The sequence below is a fragment of the Cervus canadensis genome, chromosome X (genome assembly GCF_019320065.1).
Source record: "Cervus canadensis isolate Bull #8, Minnesota chromosome X, ASM1932006v1, whole genome shotgun sequence".
NCBI classification, from domain to species: Eukaryota; Metazoa; Chordata; class Mammalia; order Artiodactyla; family Cervidae; genus Cervus; species Cervus canadensis.
The window spans coordinates 141,986,458-142,004,565 of NC_057419.1; the positions used below are offsets into that span (position 1 = coordinate 141,986,458).

At 39.8% G+C, this 18,108-nt stretch overlaps 2 protein-coding genes across 2 annotated transcripts in view; one reads left to right on the plus strand and one right to left on the minus strand.

Moving 5' to 3' along the window:
* Positions 1-18,108, minus strand: part of TRPC5 (transient receptor potential cation channel subfamily C member 5) — a 164,090-nt gene that overhangs the window by 101,183 nt on the left and 44,799 nt on the right. The gene's annotated exons all lie outside the window — the stretch shown is intronic.
* TRPC5OS (TRPC5 opposite strand) lies at positions 5,766-12,310 on the plus strand. Its single transcript, XM_043458786.1, has 3 exons — positions 5,766-5,809; positions 6,124-6,222; positions 11,695-12,310. The coding sequence occupies exon 3, from the start codon at positions 11,987-11,989 to the stop codon at positions 12,308-12,310; it is 324 nt and encodes a 107-aa protein (XP_043314721.1). The 5' UTR covers positions 5,766-5,809; positions 6,124-6,222; positions 11,695-11,986.

The following is an 18,108-nucleotide window of genomic DNA, read 5'->3' on the forward strand; positions in this document are numbered from 1 at the left end:
TGGTGCTGGAGAACTCTTGAAAGTCCCTTGGACTGCAAGGAGAACAAATCAGTCAATCCTAAAGGAAATCAACCCTGAATATTCATTGGAAGGACTGATGCTGAAGCTCCAATACTTTGGCCACCTGATGCGAAGAGCCAACTCATTGGAAAAGACCCTGATACTGGGAATGATTGAGGGCAGGAGGATAAGGGGGCGACAGATGATGAAATGGTTGGATGGCATCACCGACTCAATGAAATGAATTTGAGCAAACTCTAGGAGACAGTGAAGGACAGGGAAGCCTGGCATGCCACAGTCTATGGGGTCACAAAGAGTTGGACGCGACTTAGTGACTGAACAACAAATCCGTCTTGAGCCTCTCTCCCCACTCCTGGCCCATCCCGCTAGATCATCCCAGAGCACTAGACTGGGCTCCCTGTGTTATACAGCAGCTTCCTGCTAGTTACCTATTTTACACATGATAGTGTATATGTCAGTGCTACTTTCTCAATTAGTCCTACCTTCTCTTTTCCTCACTGTGTCCACAAGTCCATTCTCTAAGTCTGTGTCTCCATTTCTTCCCTGTAAATAGGTTCATCAGTACTATTTTTCTAGATTCCATATACATATGCATTAATATATGATATTTGTTTTTCTCTTTTGGACTTCACTCTGTATAACAGGCTCTCGGTTCATTCACCTCACTACAACTGATCCAAATTCATTCCCTTCTTATGGCAAAGTAACTTTCCATAGTATATATGTACCACAACTTCTTTATCCATTCATCTGTTGATGGACATCTAGGTTTCTTCCATGTCCTGGCTATCATAAACAGTGTTGCAGTGAACATTGGGGAACATGTATCCTTTTGAATTGTGGTCCCTGACATCTTTATTCTAGTCCAAAGTTATGTTGGTTCTAACCATGAGATGAAGTATATCTCAGGTACTCCCTTCCAGTTTTTGTAATGCCTGCAGGTATCTCCCTTACTACCTTCCAGGATCACTAGTCAGTACCCAGGATGCACCACACACTGCTTCCTGGATCCCTGAATTTTCTTCAGAACAATTATATTAGATAGCATTTATCAAGAGCTTACTATATACTAGGGACCATTCTAAACTCATTGTATATGTTAACTTATGTAATTATCACAATTGTTATTATCTTCATTTTACAGATGAGGAAACAGGCAGAGTAGTTTGGCAGACTTCTAGTTAGTATGTGAAAAAGTTGTAATTCAAATATATGTTTGTTTGCCACAGATCCTACTATTACAACCACTCACATTATTTTACTGTCTCTCTTAAAGAAAATACACAAACAAAAATATTTTTCTTTTTTCCCTCTCAGAAAGCTGACGGAATATTTGGGAATAAAATCCCTTATCCTATTACCTCCAAGTTCTGCTTTTATTTCTCTTATTTTAGACCTCATCATTTGCACTGGTAATATTTAAAAGCCAAGAATCTCTCTAGAAGTATTACAGCTCTTTTCAGGCTCTCTGGGTGCCTGTGGGCTTCTCATAACAGTCAGGATTCAGGGCCAAGCCTCTGCAGTGTTCCACCAAGTCAAGATGGGGTTTCTGTCCTCATGTTTGAAGAGTGTTCTGAGGAAACTATTTGTCTGTCTAGGAAAATAACCAAGAGATACATATTTTCAAAAGTGGTTGTTTTTCTCCACTGACAAAGTTGTTTTTCTGAAAGGTAAGCAAGAATCTGTGATTCTCTCTGCAGCAGTGAACAAATTTGGAGGAGGAAGAAAGAAATTCAGTAGAATTTAGTTTAAATTGACCATAAGGACATTTCTTACCCTCAATTTTTTCAGTTTCTGTTTTGAATTTTTCATATATTTTGAAGAAGGTACCATGTTTAGCTTTTCAGCGACACAATTCTTTCCTTTCTTTCTTGATAAATTAAAGATGGTTCATGGGGATTTTAAATGTCAGATCCTATAACAGGCAAATGCCTTATTGCACACAGGTTTGTTTTTTTTTTAATGTAAATGTTTGTAGCTTTATTTTTTCTTAAAAAAAAGTTTGAAGGGCAGATCCTATTGCTTTCTTCATTGTAGCCCCTCAGAGAGCTCCTGCTATGTCAAAATTTTAAAATTTGCCCTTTGGGAATGAGGATGTCTTGATGTTTCCTCAGGGGTGGGGAGGGCAATGACAAGTAGTGTGAAAGTGAAAGTCGCTGAGTCGTGTCCAACTCTTTGCAACCCCATGGACTATACAATCCATGAAATTCTTCAGGTCAGAATACTGGAGTGGGTAGCCTTTCCCTTCTCCAGGGGCTCTTCCCAACCCAGGGATCAAACCCAGGTCTCCCACATTGCAGGCAGATCTTTACCAGCTGAGCCACCAGGGAAGCCCAAGAATACTGGAGAGTGTAGCCTATCACTTCTCCAGTGGATCTTCCCAACCCAGGAATTGAACCAGGATCTCCTGCATTGCAGGCAGATTCTTTACCAACTGAGCTATCATGGAAGCTCTAGAGGTAGTGTATGGGGGTGTTATTTAAAAAACTATGTTAAATGCATGTATCCAAATTCTACTGCTGACACTGCAGCAGTAGAAAAGGGAGCATTATTAGAACATTTACTGTTTGTAAATAGGAAACTGGCACCTATACTCCCAAAAGGAACATTTTTGAGGAGGCTGAGCCACATGGCATCCAGGATCTTAGCTCACCGACCAGGGATTGAACCTGCATCCCCTGAATTGGAAGCATGGAGTTCAAACCACTGGACTGCCAGGGAAGTCCCTATAAAGGCATGTTTTAATCTCTCCCACATAACTGCCTCTGTTCCTGTTGGATGTGAACTAATTGACCTTGTCTGATGCAGAAAAATTTAACGACTATAAACACAGATCCAGAGGACTTGGATGCCTATGCTCCTTTTCCATCCTACTGTTAGATGCTTACTGCCAGTTTGCCAGCTATGAGCGTCACAAAACAGCAGGGTAGGACTATCAGCTAAAAGAAAAATGGTGGCTTTTGATTAGTTATGCTGACAAAAATATCACAAGAATGAGATTAATAAAATCTATGGGGTTAAAGATTCTCATTATCAGATGGACATCATGGCCTGTCCCAGCTGTCTTTCTGAACTTTTTGTAAGATATGGGTTATTTCATCTTCTGTCAATTTGCAATTCCATCCAGCTATACAGGTCTCTTGCTTTACTTAGCCCTGCCATGAAGTAGGCCAAGGATTCTTCTCTGTACCTTCAGACTTCATTCCATTTCTTATTTATTTATTTATTCATTATTTTGGGCTGTGCTGGGTCTTCATTGCTATGGAGGCTTTTCTCTAATTGTGGTGAGCAGGGGCTAATCTCTAGTTGCAGTGTGCTGGTTTCTCATTGTGGTGGCTTCTCTTGTTGTGGAGTGCAGGCTCTAGTGTGTATGGATATAGTTGCAGCACGTGGTCTCAGTAGTTGTGGTTCCCAGGCTCTAGAACCCAGGCTCAATACTTGTGGCACTCAGGCCTAGTTGCTCCATGGTATGTGGGATCTTCCCAGTTAAACCTGTGTCCCCTGCATTGGCAGTCAGATTCTTCGCCACTGAGCCACTTGGGGAGCCCCTTCATTCCATTTCTATTGGCTATGATGACTGGCTCTCCGAATCCTGGCAAGACTCTCATTACTGTCTTGCTGTCTTTACTGATTTTATAGGAAGGAAACCCTAAATTTAAAATAACAATTTTGTAAAATATAGCATATATAAGGTGAAGTGCATCAATTATTTTGTACAGCTGAATGCTTTTATCAACAGAACATTTCCAGCATTGCAGAAGGCTTCCCCATATTTCTTCTCAGTCAAAAGCCCACCCCCACTCAGAGGTAATCACTACATTCACTTTTGTTCTACAGATTCATTTGCCTGTTCTTAAAGTTCATGTAAATAGAATTATACAGTATGTACTTTAAGGCATCTGACTTCTTTCAACTTTCTTGTTCGTGCATTTTTGTGGACAGTAGTAATCTTTTATTTTATATATTTAGGAGTAGAATGACAAGGTTGTTCAAGAGAGGCATGTTTAGTTTTAATAGATACTGCCCAACAGTTCCAAGGAAGTTGTACAAGTTAACATTTTCACCAACAATGTATGAGAGTTCTAGTTGCTCCATGTTCTTCTCAATGCTTGGTATTGTCAGTTTTTGTTGTTGTTGTTGTTGCTTTTCAATTTTAGCTATTCTGGTGGGGATTTGTGTGTCTTGGCTGTCAGTTTAATTTGCATTTTCCGAATATCCAATAATGATGAAAATCTATTAATATGCTTGAAGGCCATTTAAAAGTTCTCATCTGTGAAGTGCCATTCAATTCTTTGTTCCATTTTTAACATTTTTAAAAATTGCATTGTCATTTTTTTTTTACTATTGATTTGAAGAAGTTTAAAATAAATGTATATACTTGATACAAGTCCCTTGTTAAATATATGTTTTGTGAATATTCTCTCCCAGTCTGTGGTTAGCCTTTTCACCCTCTTAAAGTGTCTTTTGATAAACGGGTCACAAAGAGTCGGACACGACTGATCGACTTTCACTTTCACTTTGATAAATGGAAGTTCTTGTGCGTGCTAAGTCACTTCAATTGCGTCTGACTCTTTGCGACCCCACGGACTGGACTGTAACCTGCCAGGCTCCTCTGCCCATAGGATTCTCCAGGCAAGAATAATGGAGTGGGTTGCCATTTTCTTCCCCAGGGGATCTTCCCGACCCAGGGATCGAACCCATGTCTCTTATGTCTCCTGCGTTGGCAGGCGGGTTCTTTACCACTAGCACCACTGGGAAGTCTTAATTTTAATGAAAACCATTGATCAATCTTCTTTCCTAGTTAATGCTTTTTGTGTAGAGTAAGAAATCTTTACTGAAGATCATGAAGATATTTGTCAATGGCTTGATCTAGAAGATTTACCTTTCACATTTAGGTCTATGAAAGATTGAAAGCTTAGTCGATCAGTCGTGTCCGACTCTTTGCGACCCCATGTATTGTAGACTACCAGGCTCCTCCATCCACAGGATTTTCCAGGCAAGAGTACTGGAGTGGGTTGCCATTTCCTTCTCCAGAGGATCTTCCTGACCCAGGGATCGAACCCGGGTCTCTCACATTGTAGGCAGACACTTTACCGTCTGAGCCACCAGGGAAGTCCCAATTAGGTCTATAGTCCGTTTCAAATTATTGTTAGTAGTCATATGTCCAATGTGAGGTAATAGTCATGTTACACTGATTTGTTTGTTCTTATATTAGTACCATGCTGTCAAATAACTGGAGCTGCATAGCTAGCTAACTTTAGTATCTGATAGTATATGTCCTCCAATTTTGTTCTGCTTTAAGATGTTTTGGCTATACTAAGCCCTTTATGGCTTCCCTGGTTGCTCAGAGAGTAAAGCTTCTGCCTGCAATGTGGGAGGGCTGGGTTCGATCCCTGGGTCGGGAAGATCCCCTGGAGAAGGAAATGGCAATCCACTCCGGTACTCTTTGCCTGGAAAATCCCATGGATGGAGAAGCTTGGTAGACTACAGCTGATGGGGTCGCAAAGAGTCGGTCATGACTGAGCGACTTCACTTCAAGCCCTTTATATATATCCTTATACATTTTAGAATCACTTTGTGCCTTCTGGGGATGGTTTTGAGCTTATTAACTCAAGTGAGCCTCCCCATGCCCTCGCAACTTCAAAATCTACCTAACATTTGAGGCAGAGACCAGCAGAGTTATCTGTGGGAGGCTCCTCCCTTCTCGCGATAATTTGCCACTGAAGTACCTCGAGACTTGGGAGGTTTTACTTCCGCGCGCAATAGCCACCAAACTCGGCTAACTCAGGTAAGGAAGATTAGCCCAGCATTTCAGGCTTCTCAAATTTCCAATCCAGTATGTTAGCCTCCAAATTTATGCAGATTTCTCATTTTCCTCAGTAGAATCCCTCTGCCTCAGTGCCAAGCCTCATCTTTGACTTGTACACGGAATTAGCAAATGTCTCAGTGAAGAAAAAAAGTCGGTGATTATCGCTCACTTAGGAACGACTCTTTACCTCTGAAATTTTAGTTCATCTTGTCCTTGTTTCTATAGATTGCAGGTATTTAAAAAAACTTACTAATTTTGCAGTTTATCTTTTGTTGTTTTGTCATTGTTTTTAGTTGTGGCGAGAGCGTTCACATCCCACTTGAACGTGAAAGTCCAGTGAACATTTGGTTGGCATAACCTTGGCCCTCTCACCCATCTTGACTGAATCGCTGGTGAGTAGTTTATGAGTGGGCCAATTCAGTAGGTCAGTGGAAGGGCAGGTATTAATAAAATGGACACAGCATTCCTGTCACAGATAATGGGGATTGCTGTGGACTGATGTGGCTCTCTCCATCCTTCTGCCTTAGAACTCACAGTCAACTTGGAATTCAGCCAGTTTTCAGGGATGGGAAATGATATTAACATCCTCTCTGAGTTCTATTCTTGCTTAGAATGAGATGTCAGTGCTGGATCTGACATCGATAAGGTGTCAGAATAAGGTGTATTTTCCTCCTGTAGGCACCTGAATTTGTACTCTCTGGCATGAGACTTTAGGAATCAGACCTGGGCTGACTTCCAATTCAGTATCTTTACTTACCATGTGACTGTGGGAAAGTTACTTGATTTCTCTGTTCCTCAGTTTTTCCATGTGTAACTTCACAGAGTTATTGAGAGGATTAAATGTACTAATAGAAAAAAAAAAGTACCTGAAGTGTAATAGGTCTTTAATAAATGTGAACATTTATTAGAATATTTATGGGCATGCCATCTCATCTGATATATAGTTTTTGAGATTGGGGATTATGCTTGATTACTTTTTGGGGGCAAGTAAAATTTACATATAGTGACATGTACAGATATTAAGAGTACCATTCAGTGAGTTTTGAAAAATGCATAATGTTATATAACCCATCACCTCAAAAAGTTCTCTTTTGCTTCTTCCAGTCAGTTTCCACTCCCCAGATGCAATTGCTATTTTTATTTTTCCACCATAGACCATTTTGCATTTTCTAGAATTACATATGAATAGAATCATACAATATATATTCTTTTGGGTCTGGCTTCTTTCATAAAGTATGATGTTTTTGATATCCATCCATATTTTTATCCCTAGCAGCAGTGGCTTTCCTTTTATTGCTGATTAGTATAACGTTGTATGAATAAACCACAGTTGATCCAGTCTCCTTTTGATTGACATCTGGGTTCTTTCCGCTATTTTTGGTTACCATGCATAAAGCTGGCTATAACCATTCTTTTAAAAAGTCTTTTTGTGAACTTTCATTTCTCTTGGATAAATACCTCAGAATGGAGTTTCTGGGATTGGATACATGCTTGCCTAGTTTTATAAGAAACTGCAAGAGGTTTTCAAAGGGGTTGTATCCTTTCACATTCCCACAAGCAGTGGGTGAGAATTCCAGTTGCTCTACATCTCCGTCAACATTTGGTGTTATTAGTCTTTGATTGTAGCTAGTCTAGTGAGTGTGTTGTGGTATTTCATTGTGATGTTAATTTGCATTTCCCTGATGACTAAGATATGGAATATATTTTCTTGTGCTTATTAGCTATTTTTCTTCCTTTGTGAAATGTTTGTTAAACTCTTTTGCCCATTTTAAAAATTCTTTTTCTTCTTTTTTCATTTATTTTTATTAGTTGGAGGCTAATTACTTTACAATATTGTAGTGGTTTTTGTCATACATGTCTTTTTATTTTTTTGAATTGTTGAAGCTCTTTATATGTCATGGTTACAAGTTCTTTGTCAGATATATGTTTTGTGAATATTTTCAGTCTGTGCATTGCTTGCTCATTTATTAACCATGTGTTTTGATGAATTGGTTTATCTTTGTACCCCTGCTATTCATACATATTTGAAACTTGATAATATCTACTGAATGAAAGAGTTAAAAGTTGTCCCTCCCTCCCTTCTTCCTTGCCTTTCTTTAACAACACTTAGTGGTTACCTATGTGGCAGTCACTCTTTCTATTTTGCAGAAAACAGAAAAGTCAAGCTTCCTAATTTCATGAAACTCCATTTTAGTCTAAATGTGGGAAGGGGTGAGAGACAGAAAAACAAATGAATAAACAAAAAAATTTGAAGTGATTATAGGTGCTAGAATATAAAAATGTGCTGTATGCATAATGAGTAAGGGATGGTTAAGAGGCTTTTTCAGGTTGGAGGGTCAGAAATTAGAGATGATATTTAAGCTGCGACCAGAATGACAAGAAACCATTTTTTTCTAAGGGAATGGGATGCTAGGCAGAAGTAACAGCTAATAAGATGGTCCTTACGATGAGTTGGGACTAGGTGCAAACTACCCAAAATACACTGTTAGGCAAACACCTTAGGATCAGGGGTTGCTTCAGAAATGATCATAACTGGAATAAGCTGATGCTATGCTGTTACTATTCTTAGCACTGCAGTATTTGGCAGTTTCTCAACACCCTCCCTGCCCTCCCTCCCCACATCCCCAGCTTCTAGGTTCCAAGATGCTTTGAATATAGAAATTGTGGATTAGCTAACATAGTGGTCAACAGGATTAAGGCTAGGTTGGGAAATTTTTTCCCATCAAAGGTAACCATGAGACAGAAAAAATAAATCAAGGGTTACATAAATAATAGGTAACTTCATTTGTCTTTGGGCTTCCCTGGTAGCTCAGCTGGTAAAGAATCTGCCTGCAATGCAGACCCCAGTTCGATTCCTGGGTCAGGAAGATCCACTGGAGAAGGGATAGGCTACCCACTCCAGTATTCTTGGGCTTCCCTGGTGGCTCAATTGGTAAAGAATCAGCCTGCAATGTGGGAGACCTGGGTTTGATCCCTGGGTTGGGAAGATCCCCTGGAGAAGGGAACGGCTACCCACTCCAGTATTCTGGCCTGGAGAATCCCAGATAGTTTATAAAAGGGCTTCCCTGGTGGCTTAGTTGGTAGAGTCTGCCTGCAATGTGGGAGAGCTGTATTCAATCCCTGGGTTGGAAAGATCCCCTGGAGAAGGAAATGGCAACCCACTCCAGTATTCTTCTGGAGGGGGCTTCCCAGGTGGCACTAGTGGTAAAGAACCTGCCTGCCAATGCAGGAGACATAAGTGACGTAGGTTCAATCCCTGGTTTGAGAAGATCCCCTGGAGGAGGGCAGGGCAACCCACTGCAGTATTCTTGCCTGGAGAATCCCATAGATAGAGGAGCCTGGTGGGTGACAGCCCATGGGGTCACAGAGTTGGACATGACTGAGTGACTAACACTTCTACTTTTCATTTGTCTTTATAAAATAGCAACATATGAAATGTTCTACCTCTCTGCTTTTTACACTTAGATTGTGTTATAAAAAACTCTATAAACAGGATACCTATTTGATAAATTGACTATAATTTGTTTCTAAATTTTGACCAGTTTCAAGATAGATGGAAGAAAAGATGTGAAAGAATAGTGAAAGATGGCAATACAGAGAGAATGAAATAGAATGAAACACATAGGTGATTAAATGAGGTGTGTTGGCTAAGAGCATTAATTTAAAAAGAGTCCTAGGGGGAGGTAAAGAAGCTGAGAAAAGAAACTGGGTGAAAGGGAAGCCAGGCATTAAATAGGTTTTGTGTGAGTACGTTCCTGTCACCCTCTTGTGCCCTTGGGCTCTGGGCACCATAGTAGGTTATTGCTTCCTTTGAAAAAGGTGATGGGGCTCTCTAGTAGTATTTAATACACTTTATTTCTGTATCTTTCTTCTCATGACCTGATTCATGCTCTACACTTATACCAAATTACTTTTATGATTTTTCCCATTATTTCCTTTCACAAAGCAGAGATTTCTTGTGGGTTAAACTGCCATGTGTCTAATACCCATTCTCCCCTACTTCAGATGGAAAGTTGCCTCCAACCAAAATCGTGTCTTCTGGGTATCACAGTGAAGACCCTCATCACCAGGGAAAACCCTATGGCTACTGTCAGGATTTTGGATTAAAAAAATGTGTGGTTCTGACAGGACTTATGCTAGGTGAAGATACTATGTAATTGAGTAGGTCAAACCATGCACTGTGGAAACCAGCAAGCTCCATGTGAACTTCACAGACCATCTGGCTGATGACTTGCTTTACTTCAATAAAGGAAGGCTTTAGGAGTTCAAGTAGCTGGGGTAAAGTCTGAGGCTTGCTGGGCTCCACTGTGGTCAGAACTGCTGGAAACAGGGCAAAGACAGATTATGCAGTATCCTAAAAGAGTGACATGGATGGCTGCTTCCTAATATTCTCCACTAGAAAAAAACTTGACTGAAGCTGGAGAGAGGAAACCATACCAATTTGCAGGACTGGTAGCTAGAAATTTAATATGTATATATGCCCAAGAAAACAACTGGCCAAAAGTACATAGCTATACTGATCAGCTGTGGACCAGAGATATATATTCTAATAGAAAATTACAGACTGTCCTACTGCAGGAAAAACAATCTGGTGAAAGGAGATATGAAAATAAGTCAATGAAAGGAATTTATCAAGTCATGTAGGGCATGTGCCAGCTCATCAGAATGGAAAGATAGAATAATCTACTTAGAATAAGAGAGGAGACAATCTGACTGCCCCCCCCCCAAGAAAAAAACTAATACAGATTCTACAGTCTTGGGAACTCCAAATCTCAAATCAGGCCCCTTGTCAGTTCAATTTAAGGTTGCAGATTGGGCATGTGAAACCTCAGGGCATGTGGACATGAACATTCTAAGTAGGCAGAGGAGAGAGTGTAAAAAACAAAACCTATGAATCAAACAAACGCATAAGCAATATGAGCTATGTCAAATTACTAAATTTGTTTGTTGCATTCTCAACAAAACAAAAGTTTGTTGCAGTCTCAACAAACTCATTTTTAAGGGGAGCAGAGGTTGGTAAGGGCTTCCCTGGTGGCTCAGATGGTAGAGAATCTGCCTGCAGTGCAGGAGACTTGGGTTTGGTCCATGGGTTGGGAAGATCCCCTGGAGAAAGGAATAGCTCCCCACTCCAGTATTCTGGCCTGGAGTATTCCATGGACAGAAGAGCCTGGCAGACTACAGTCCATGGGGTCGCAAAGAGTCGGACAAATGTGATAGGTAGATTATATTGGGCTGTTCTCTAGATTTCTAAACAAAGAATATTACCTTGAAGAAGTATAAACTTAGGAATAGGGTTTGTAGAGTATATAAGACATACAGATGAGAATAGTATGACCATGGCTTTAGATAAATTTGGGAGAAATAACAGCTAGATATGGAATAGTGGCAGTGATAGGAAATGACCAAAGAACAAATCTTATAACAGAAGTTATATAAAATTTGGAAAAAGAGAATGTGGGACTTCAATTTGCCATAAATTCCCCAGACTACAGGGGCAATCAAAAACTTTAATGAATGGATTATTAAAAACACAGAATTTAGCAGCACCAGATATAAATGTCAATAAGAGAAAAAGTACTAAGAAAAACATAATTAATTAAAAGACTTAGTATATGTATCTTCCTCAATAGAGATGTTCAAGAAAGATAGACTGCCTGTGCTCACTTTGTTCTCATATCCCATAAGAAGCACTAACAACCATGAAAAGTATAAAGGGGACTATGAGTAGTAGAGCCTCGTAAGGCCATCCAAAAAGGAGGAACAATAGCTAGCGGCACCCTTTCAACCTTATCCTATAGCCAGAACCTGTATGATGGATAAAAACTCAAGGATACTAACTTTATATTTCTCTTTTCTATGATTAGATCTGCTTTGCTGTTTTCTCTTGGCTGTGACAATCTGTCTGATGGTCATTATAATAGCAGTTCACTACTGATACAGACAAGAGTACCATACGTAAATCTTGCGGGAGGTTCACCAACTTTATCAGAAAGTACTGTAGGACCACAGGCCTCATTGATCATCATTGTAATCATATCAACAGCTTCATTTCTCAACCAAACCAACCACTGCCAGCCCCACAGGATCCAGTGTCACCAAGAACCCATTTACTATAGCTTTTAGTAATATTTTACTTACTGAAGAAAGCGTAGAGGCATGGAGTCTGCGTCAGCCCCTGTACTTATTGGTGGACTTATTGACTGTGTAGCCCAGTTAATACGAATAGCTGAAGAGCTTTTACAGTTGATCTCACAAGAACAGGTTCCTTGTATGGAGCAAAATGATGAAGCAGAAGAAGATGCTTTTTTTTCTGAGGAAGCTCCACTACCAGACCTTGCTCATCTCCCAGACTTAGAATTAATACTGACACCAAGAGAAGATGAAGACCTACTCTTTGATGTAGATCAAGTTATGTTAGAAATGGGTGAATTATATGAACAACAACTCAGTAGTGTTAACAACGAGTTAAGAAATGGCTAAGACCTCATGTACCCCCACCAACATGTGAGAACTGTTCATTTATCTGTTTTAAATATATTCAGAGTTTTCTGAATGTTATCAATAAAAGTTTTTCTCCTAGTTCTGCAGTTTCATTACTAATCTTTTATAGCACAAGTTAATATTTTATTTACTTCCGGCAGAGGGTGGTCTCTTTTCTCTCTGTATTTGTGTAAAAAGCTCTGACTTTAGCATGTGGCTCTGTCTTTACTTGTTCTCTTGCTTGGGTTCCTGATAATAGGAGCAAACAACAGCAAAGAAAAGAATCCCCTTATGTAACAATAGAGTGAAGACCTGATGAACTCTCTCACATCTTGGGACCCAGTTTCTACAATGAATGGAAACTAAAAGGGGAATATTCCCTAGGGTGGCATTACAGTGAATGTATTCACACTAACAAGACAATGAATGAGTGAAAGTCACTCAGTTGTGTCCGACTCTTTGCGACCCCAGTCCATGGAATTCTCCAGGTCAGAATATTGGAGTGGGTAGCTGTTCCCTTCTTCAGGGGATCTTCCCAACTCAGGGATCGAACACAGTTCATCTGCATTGCAGGCAGATTCTTTACCAGCTGAGCCACAAGGGAAGCCCAAGAATACTGGAGTGGGTAGCCTATCCCTTCTCCAGCGGATCTTCCCGACCCAGGGATGGAGCCAGGGTCTCCTGCATTGCAGGCGGATTCTTTACTAACTGAGCTATCAGGGAATCCCAGTATTGTGGCACTTTTACTTGAAAAAATATAACTGCTTACTAGGCCATTCAGACAGAATGTGTTAGCTAAAGGATGCTATACCGGCCTGGGAGAAAAAAAGTCTGAGAAAATAGCTATCTAAGAGAGAATAAAACTTCAGAAAGGTTTACAGATAACTCTTGCCAGGAAGACACCTTTGAAAAAGCTGAGGCCAGGAAGTTCCAATGCAGTACTGACTGTTCCCTCAAATGCTGACCCACATCACAACTACTCTGCAACACTGTTCCTCAAATGGAAATGTCAAGTTACACCAAATAACAAGAGAGAAGTACTAGTACTAGAAGGGCTGGTTAAAGCCCTAACGAGGAGTGTTCACCTATGGAAAAGTCAGACACTTGAGGCATAGGTTTAGAGATGATGGTCCATAAGTAGAAGCGGATAAAAGTGTACTTTCTTGGATATAACTGCATTTATAATGAATAGCTGATAGGCTTATTATAAGGGAAACTGCTGCAACTTTGACATGGAAACCTTTACTGAGAAATGGGAGCAATAATAAACTGAAACAAAATGTACACCTATAGGTATACAATATAGTGATTCCCAATTTTTAAAAGTTATGCTCCATTTAGGGTATCCTAGGTAGTGCCATGGTAAAAAATCTGCCTGCCAGTGCAGGAGACCTGGGTTTGATCCCTGGATCAGGAAGATCCTCTGGAGTAAGAAAGGGCAACCTGCTCCAGTATTCTTGCCTGGGAAATTCCATGGACAAAGGAGCCTGGCAGGCTACAATTCATGGGGTTGTAAAGAGTTGGACATGACTGAGTGACTGAACACACACACACACACACACACACACACACTTCATCTTATAATTATTATAAAATACTGGCTATATTCCTCGTGTTGTACAATATATGCTTGTAGCTTATCTTATTCCTAATAGTTAGTACATATTACTCCTCTGCCCCATCTTGCCCCTCCCTTCCCCTGTCTCTCCACTGGTAACAATTCTATATTTGTGAGTCTACTTCTGTTTTTTTTTTTTAATATCCACAAGCTTGTTGTATTTTTTTAGAGACTATTTTGAAAATTAGAAGAATTAGGGAGCTAATGAAATATAACAGTATGAGAAAGTTTCACAGTAGACTGCTATGTGGAAAGATTGATAGAGTAAATAAGGATCCAGGAGACTTAGAGGGGTGATAAAAGACACAAAGAGGAGAAATAAAAGTTATATTACAAGCAGTTACTGTGGATAATTACAAACCATACCAGACAGCAGATTGAGGGGCTATTCTGTTGCAATAACTGGACAAACTGAGCCTTACTTGCCCGGAGTAGGTGACTCTATACACTGAGTCCAACATGGGAAATAACAGATGCAGTGCAATGGAACTCTGCCACATTAACCTAAATAGAACAGTGGGAAAGCAAGAAGTAGCCATTTATCCCCACCATTCCAATAAGAGCAGTTTTATAAGGAAAAATTAGTGATTAGAGTTAAATAAGGAAATCTATATATGTAGCAACCAAGAAGAAGAATAAGAGAGGAACTGAATAGAAGCTAAAAGATAGAATCTATGCTTTAATCAAAGACTTAGAAACAGTCAGGGAAGAGATACACTCTCCACTAGAAATTTCGACTTTAGAAAATTGGGCTATAATTTTGTGTCACAGTAAATCTTAAGGCATGAATACTTGCACAAGATCAGGAAACATATCCAAGGAGAGACCATCAATCTGCTATGAATTTTTTTTGGTGAGCAATTTAACTATAAATGGAAAGACCTGGTGCTCCTCAAGTATGATCGATACTGAAGGGTAGCTATTCTTCCAAGTAGAACTTTGGAATATGAACTTTATGATGATTCCACAGCAGATTAGTGTGAGCCTGTTAAAATTGTTAGTTGTAATGAAAGAACACAATCAAGCATACTTACTCAGGCAAGTCATCAAAATACATCAAGTGAAATCTGTGAGACTACTCCAGACATTGAAACAAGATAAAGCTTGAACCAGCCTATAAAACAATAGTCAAACATGGTCCTTAAGTATCAAACAAGAAGCTGCTACAACCTTGTAATATGTGGAACTGTCTAGCCTCCTGGCTACATGGGTCACCTGGAAAGATTATACCACAATGGCACCTCAAGATTAGATAAAAATATACTGCAATGTTTGCTTTGGTTGTGTGATTATATGTGTTAAGATGTGGGCTTCCCTGGTGGCTCAAGATGGTAAAGAATCCGCATGCAATACGAGAAACCTGAGTTGAATCCCTATGTTCCCTTGGAGGGAGGCAACGGCTACCCACTCCAGTATTCTAGTTTGGAGAATTCCATGAACAGAGGAACCTGGCAGGCTCCATGGGGTCACAAAGAATTGGACACAACTGAGAGACTCACTTTTTTTTCAACCCTGCTCCAAGCAACGGATTGTTGTATTAAGTATGTTTGCTCTTATGGGGCAGAATTAGAATTAAAGTTAATAGTGATAAGAAATAAGAGTAAGAAGTAAGAACATACTTAAGAATAAGAACTAGTAGGGAAGATATTTTCGGGAGAGAGAATAAGTAACAAGTTGTCAACAGTTATGCAGCTCTTTGGGCTTCCCAGGTGGTGCTAGTAGTAAAGAACCTGTATGCAAATGCAGGAGACACGAGAGATACGGGTTCAATCCCTGGGTTGGGAAGATCCCCTGGAGAAGGAAATGGCAACCTGCTCCAGTATTTTTGCCTGGAGAATCCCATGGACAGAGGAGCCTGGTGCGGTACAGTTCATAGTGTTGCAGAGTTGGACACGACTGAAGCAGCTTAGTATGAATGCAGCTGTTTATGGTGGCTTTGTCAGATAGTCCTCAACAAATCTCTGAAATATAGTCCTTTCTTGTTTGTGAAATGATAGTTGTAATAACTTTTCTGCCTACCTTCAATGATAAGGAACACATAAAATGATACATTTTTCAAAGTTTTGGTTGATATATCTGACAATGGGAAAGAGTATATGAAATCAGGACTTTTTAGGAAGAGTTACAAAATGTCTATATGAAAATACCTAAAAGTCTATGTGACATGTAAAGATTATCCAGTAGTTTTACATTCATTTTCAAAGAGATTAGAGCTTTCTCATTTCACTGCTGCTGCTGCTGCTAAGTCACTTCAGCCATGTCCGACTCTGTGCGACCCCATAGATGGCAGCCCACCAGGCTCCCCTGTCCCTGGGATTCTCCAGGCAAGAACAGTGGAGTGGGTTGCCATTTCATTCTCCAATGCATGAAAGTGAAAAGTGAAAGTGAAGTCGCTCAGTCGTGCCCGACTCTTAGCGACCCTGTGGACTGCAGCCTACCAGGCTCCTCCGTCCATGGGATTTTCCAGGCAAGAGTACTGGAGTGGGTTGCCTTTGCCTTCTCTGTCTCATTTCACTGGATGTCAGTAAATATACTGTTATAGTTAGAATAAGTTTTTGTTTCAGTTTTTTGAGCTTTTTCTTCACCAAATTAAATTCTTCTTGGGAGTCTACTCAGTGCTGCTAGGAATAGTAATGAGGGAAAAAACAACAATGAAAAAGCAGCCTTTCAAGAAATAGTGAATTATATTCCATTTAAGGCTAAGATTTTGTTCCCAAGGGAGTTATGTAACTCTGTGCATTATTAACCCACTACTATCCAACTAGATTCATTTTTTACATCAAAGCTGACTATTCTTGTATGGACAATCATATCTTAATACACTAGAGATATTTAGCCATTTTCTCTAGGGTATACTTCTTATTTTCTCAAGGCTCCTATCCCTCCAGGTGCCCTGGAGGAGGGCATGGCAACCCACTCCAGTATTCTTGCCTGGAGAATCCTCATGGACAGAGGAGCCTGGCGGGCTACAGTCCATGGGGTCACAAAGAGTCGGACACAACTGAGTGACTAAGCACAGCAAAGCACCTTCCTCCAGATCACATTTAAAACTTGTTTTTCTCCTAACAATATAACCCTTAGCTCACAAACCAATTAACCAACCAATCAACAAAATTGTCCAAAAAGAAAAAATAACCTCTAGTTCCTGACATTACTTGGGAGTTATTTGTATTGACAGATATACAACTGTCGGTCTCAAGGGTCAAATCTCTTCAGGGTAATAGTTTTTGAAGGTGATCTCCATTTATACCCCTGAAGAATGAAACTGCATTTTAGCAAGGTAAGGAAAACCATTGAACTCTCTACCCCTTGTCACAGTTCCATCTTAATGACCCTAGTAAAATGCTGAAAGCATCTCCAGAGGTATTGTTTAGTTTAACACAAGTATTCATATAAAGTAGACCAGGCAGTCACAGGAAACACAACTTCAGTGTTTCAGATTCCTTTAATCAAAGATGCCATTGACAAAATGTGTTGTTTAAAACACATGAATACACATGTCTCTAGATGATAAATTCTGGTAATACTAATCATTTTAAAATAGTTTTATTCTTAGTTAAACTTGGGGAAACTGGCCTTTCTTGAAACCATTATCTTCTCAATTTTTACTGTTGGCAACTCCTAATTTCCAGTTTTGGAAAATCAGTTGTGTTACACCTCATTTTATAGAGAAAAAAATCATTTTTTTTAAATAAAGCTTTTTTGGCTCCAGGTTTAAGAGACATAGAAACATATTTTCTGTTTGAAACTTTTGATGTAAGCAGGCTTATCTTTGGGTACTTTTTCCCTTATAATACCTCCACGTGTTGAGAAAATTTCCATTAATACTTGGAATTTCTGCCCTCTTGGAACCACAGCATGCTTTGAAAGAAGACTGAACAAGGTGTCAGCAGGCATGACACTACAAAGTGGAGAAGTGGTAGATCTGCTTTTTCCTATTCTTGAATATAGAGACTGAGAAGTAACCTACCTGTTCTTAAAGATAGACTCACCATGGTCCAACTGGAATCAAGCATGGAATCAAGTATGAAAAAGAAGACAAAATTTCTCTTTTAGCTCAGTTGTCCCATTCCCATTTAGAGGTTGTCTCTCCTTTGAATAATTCTGGTCCTGGGAGATAATTCTTGTCTAGCCTTCTTCAGAGCCTCAAGGTCATCTCGAAAAACTGGTCTTTAAAAAA

Bases quoted from the DNA above. Each gene is read 5' to 3' on its own strand.
- TRPC5OS (XM_043458786.1), top strand. From the start codon at position 11,987: ATGGAGTCTGCGTCAGCCCCTGTACTTATTGGTGGACTTATTGACTGT.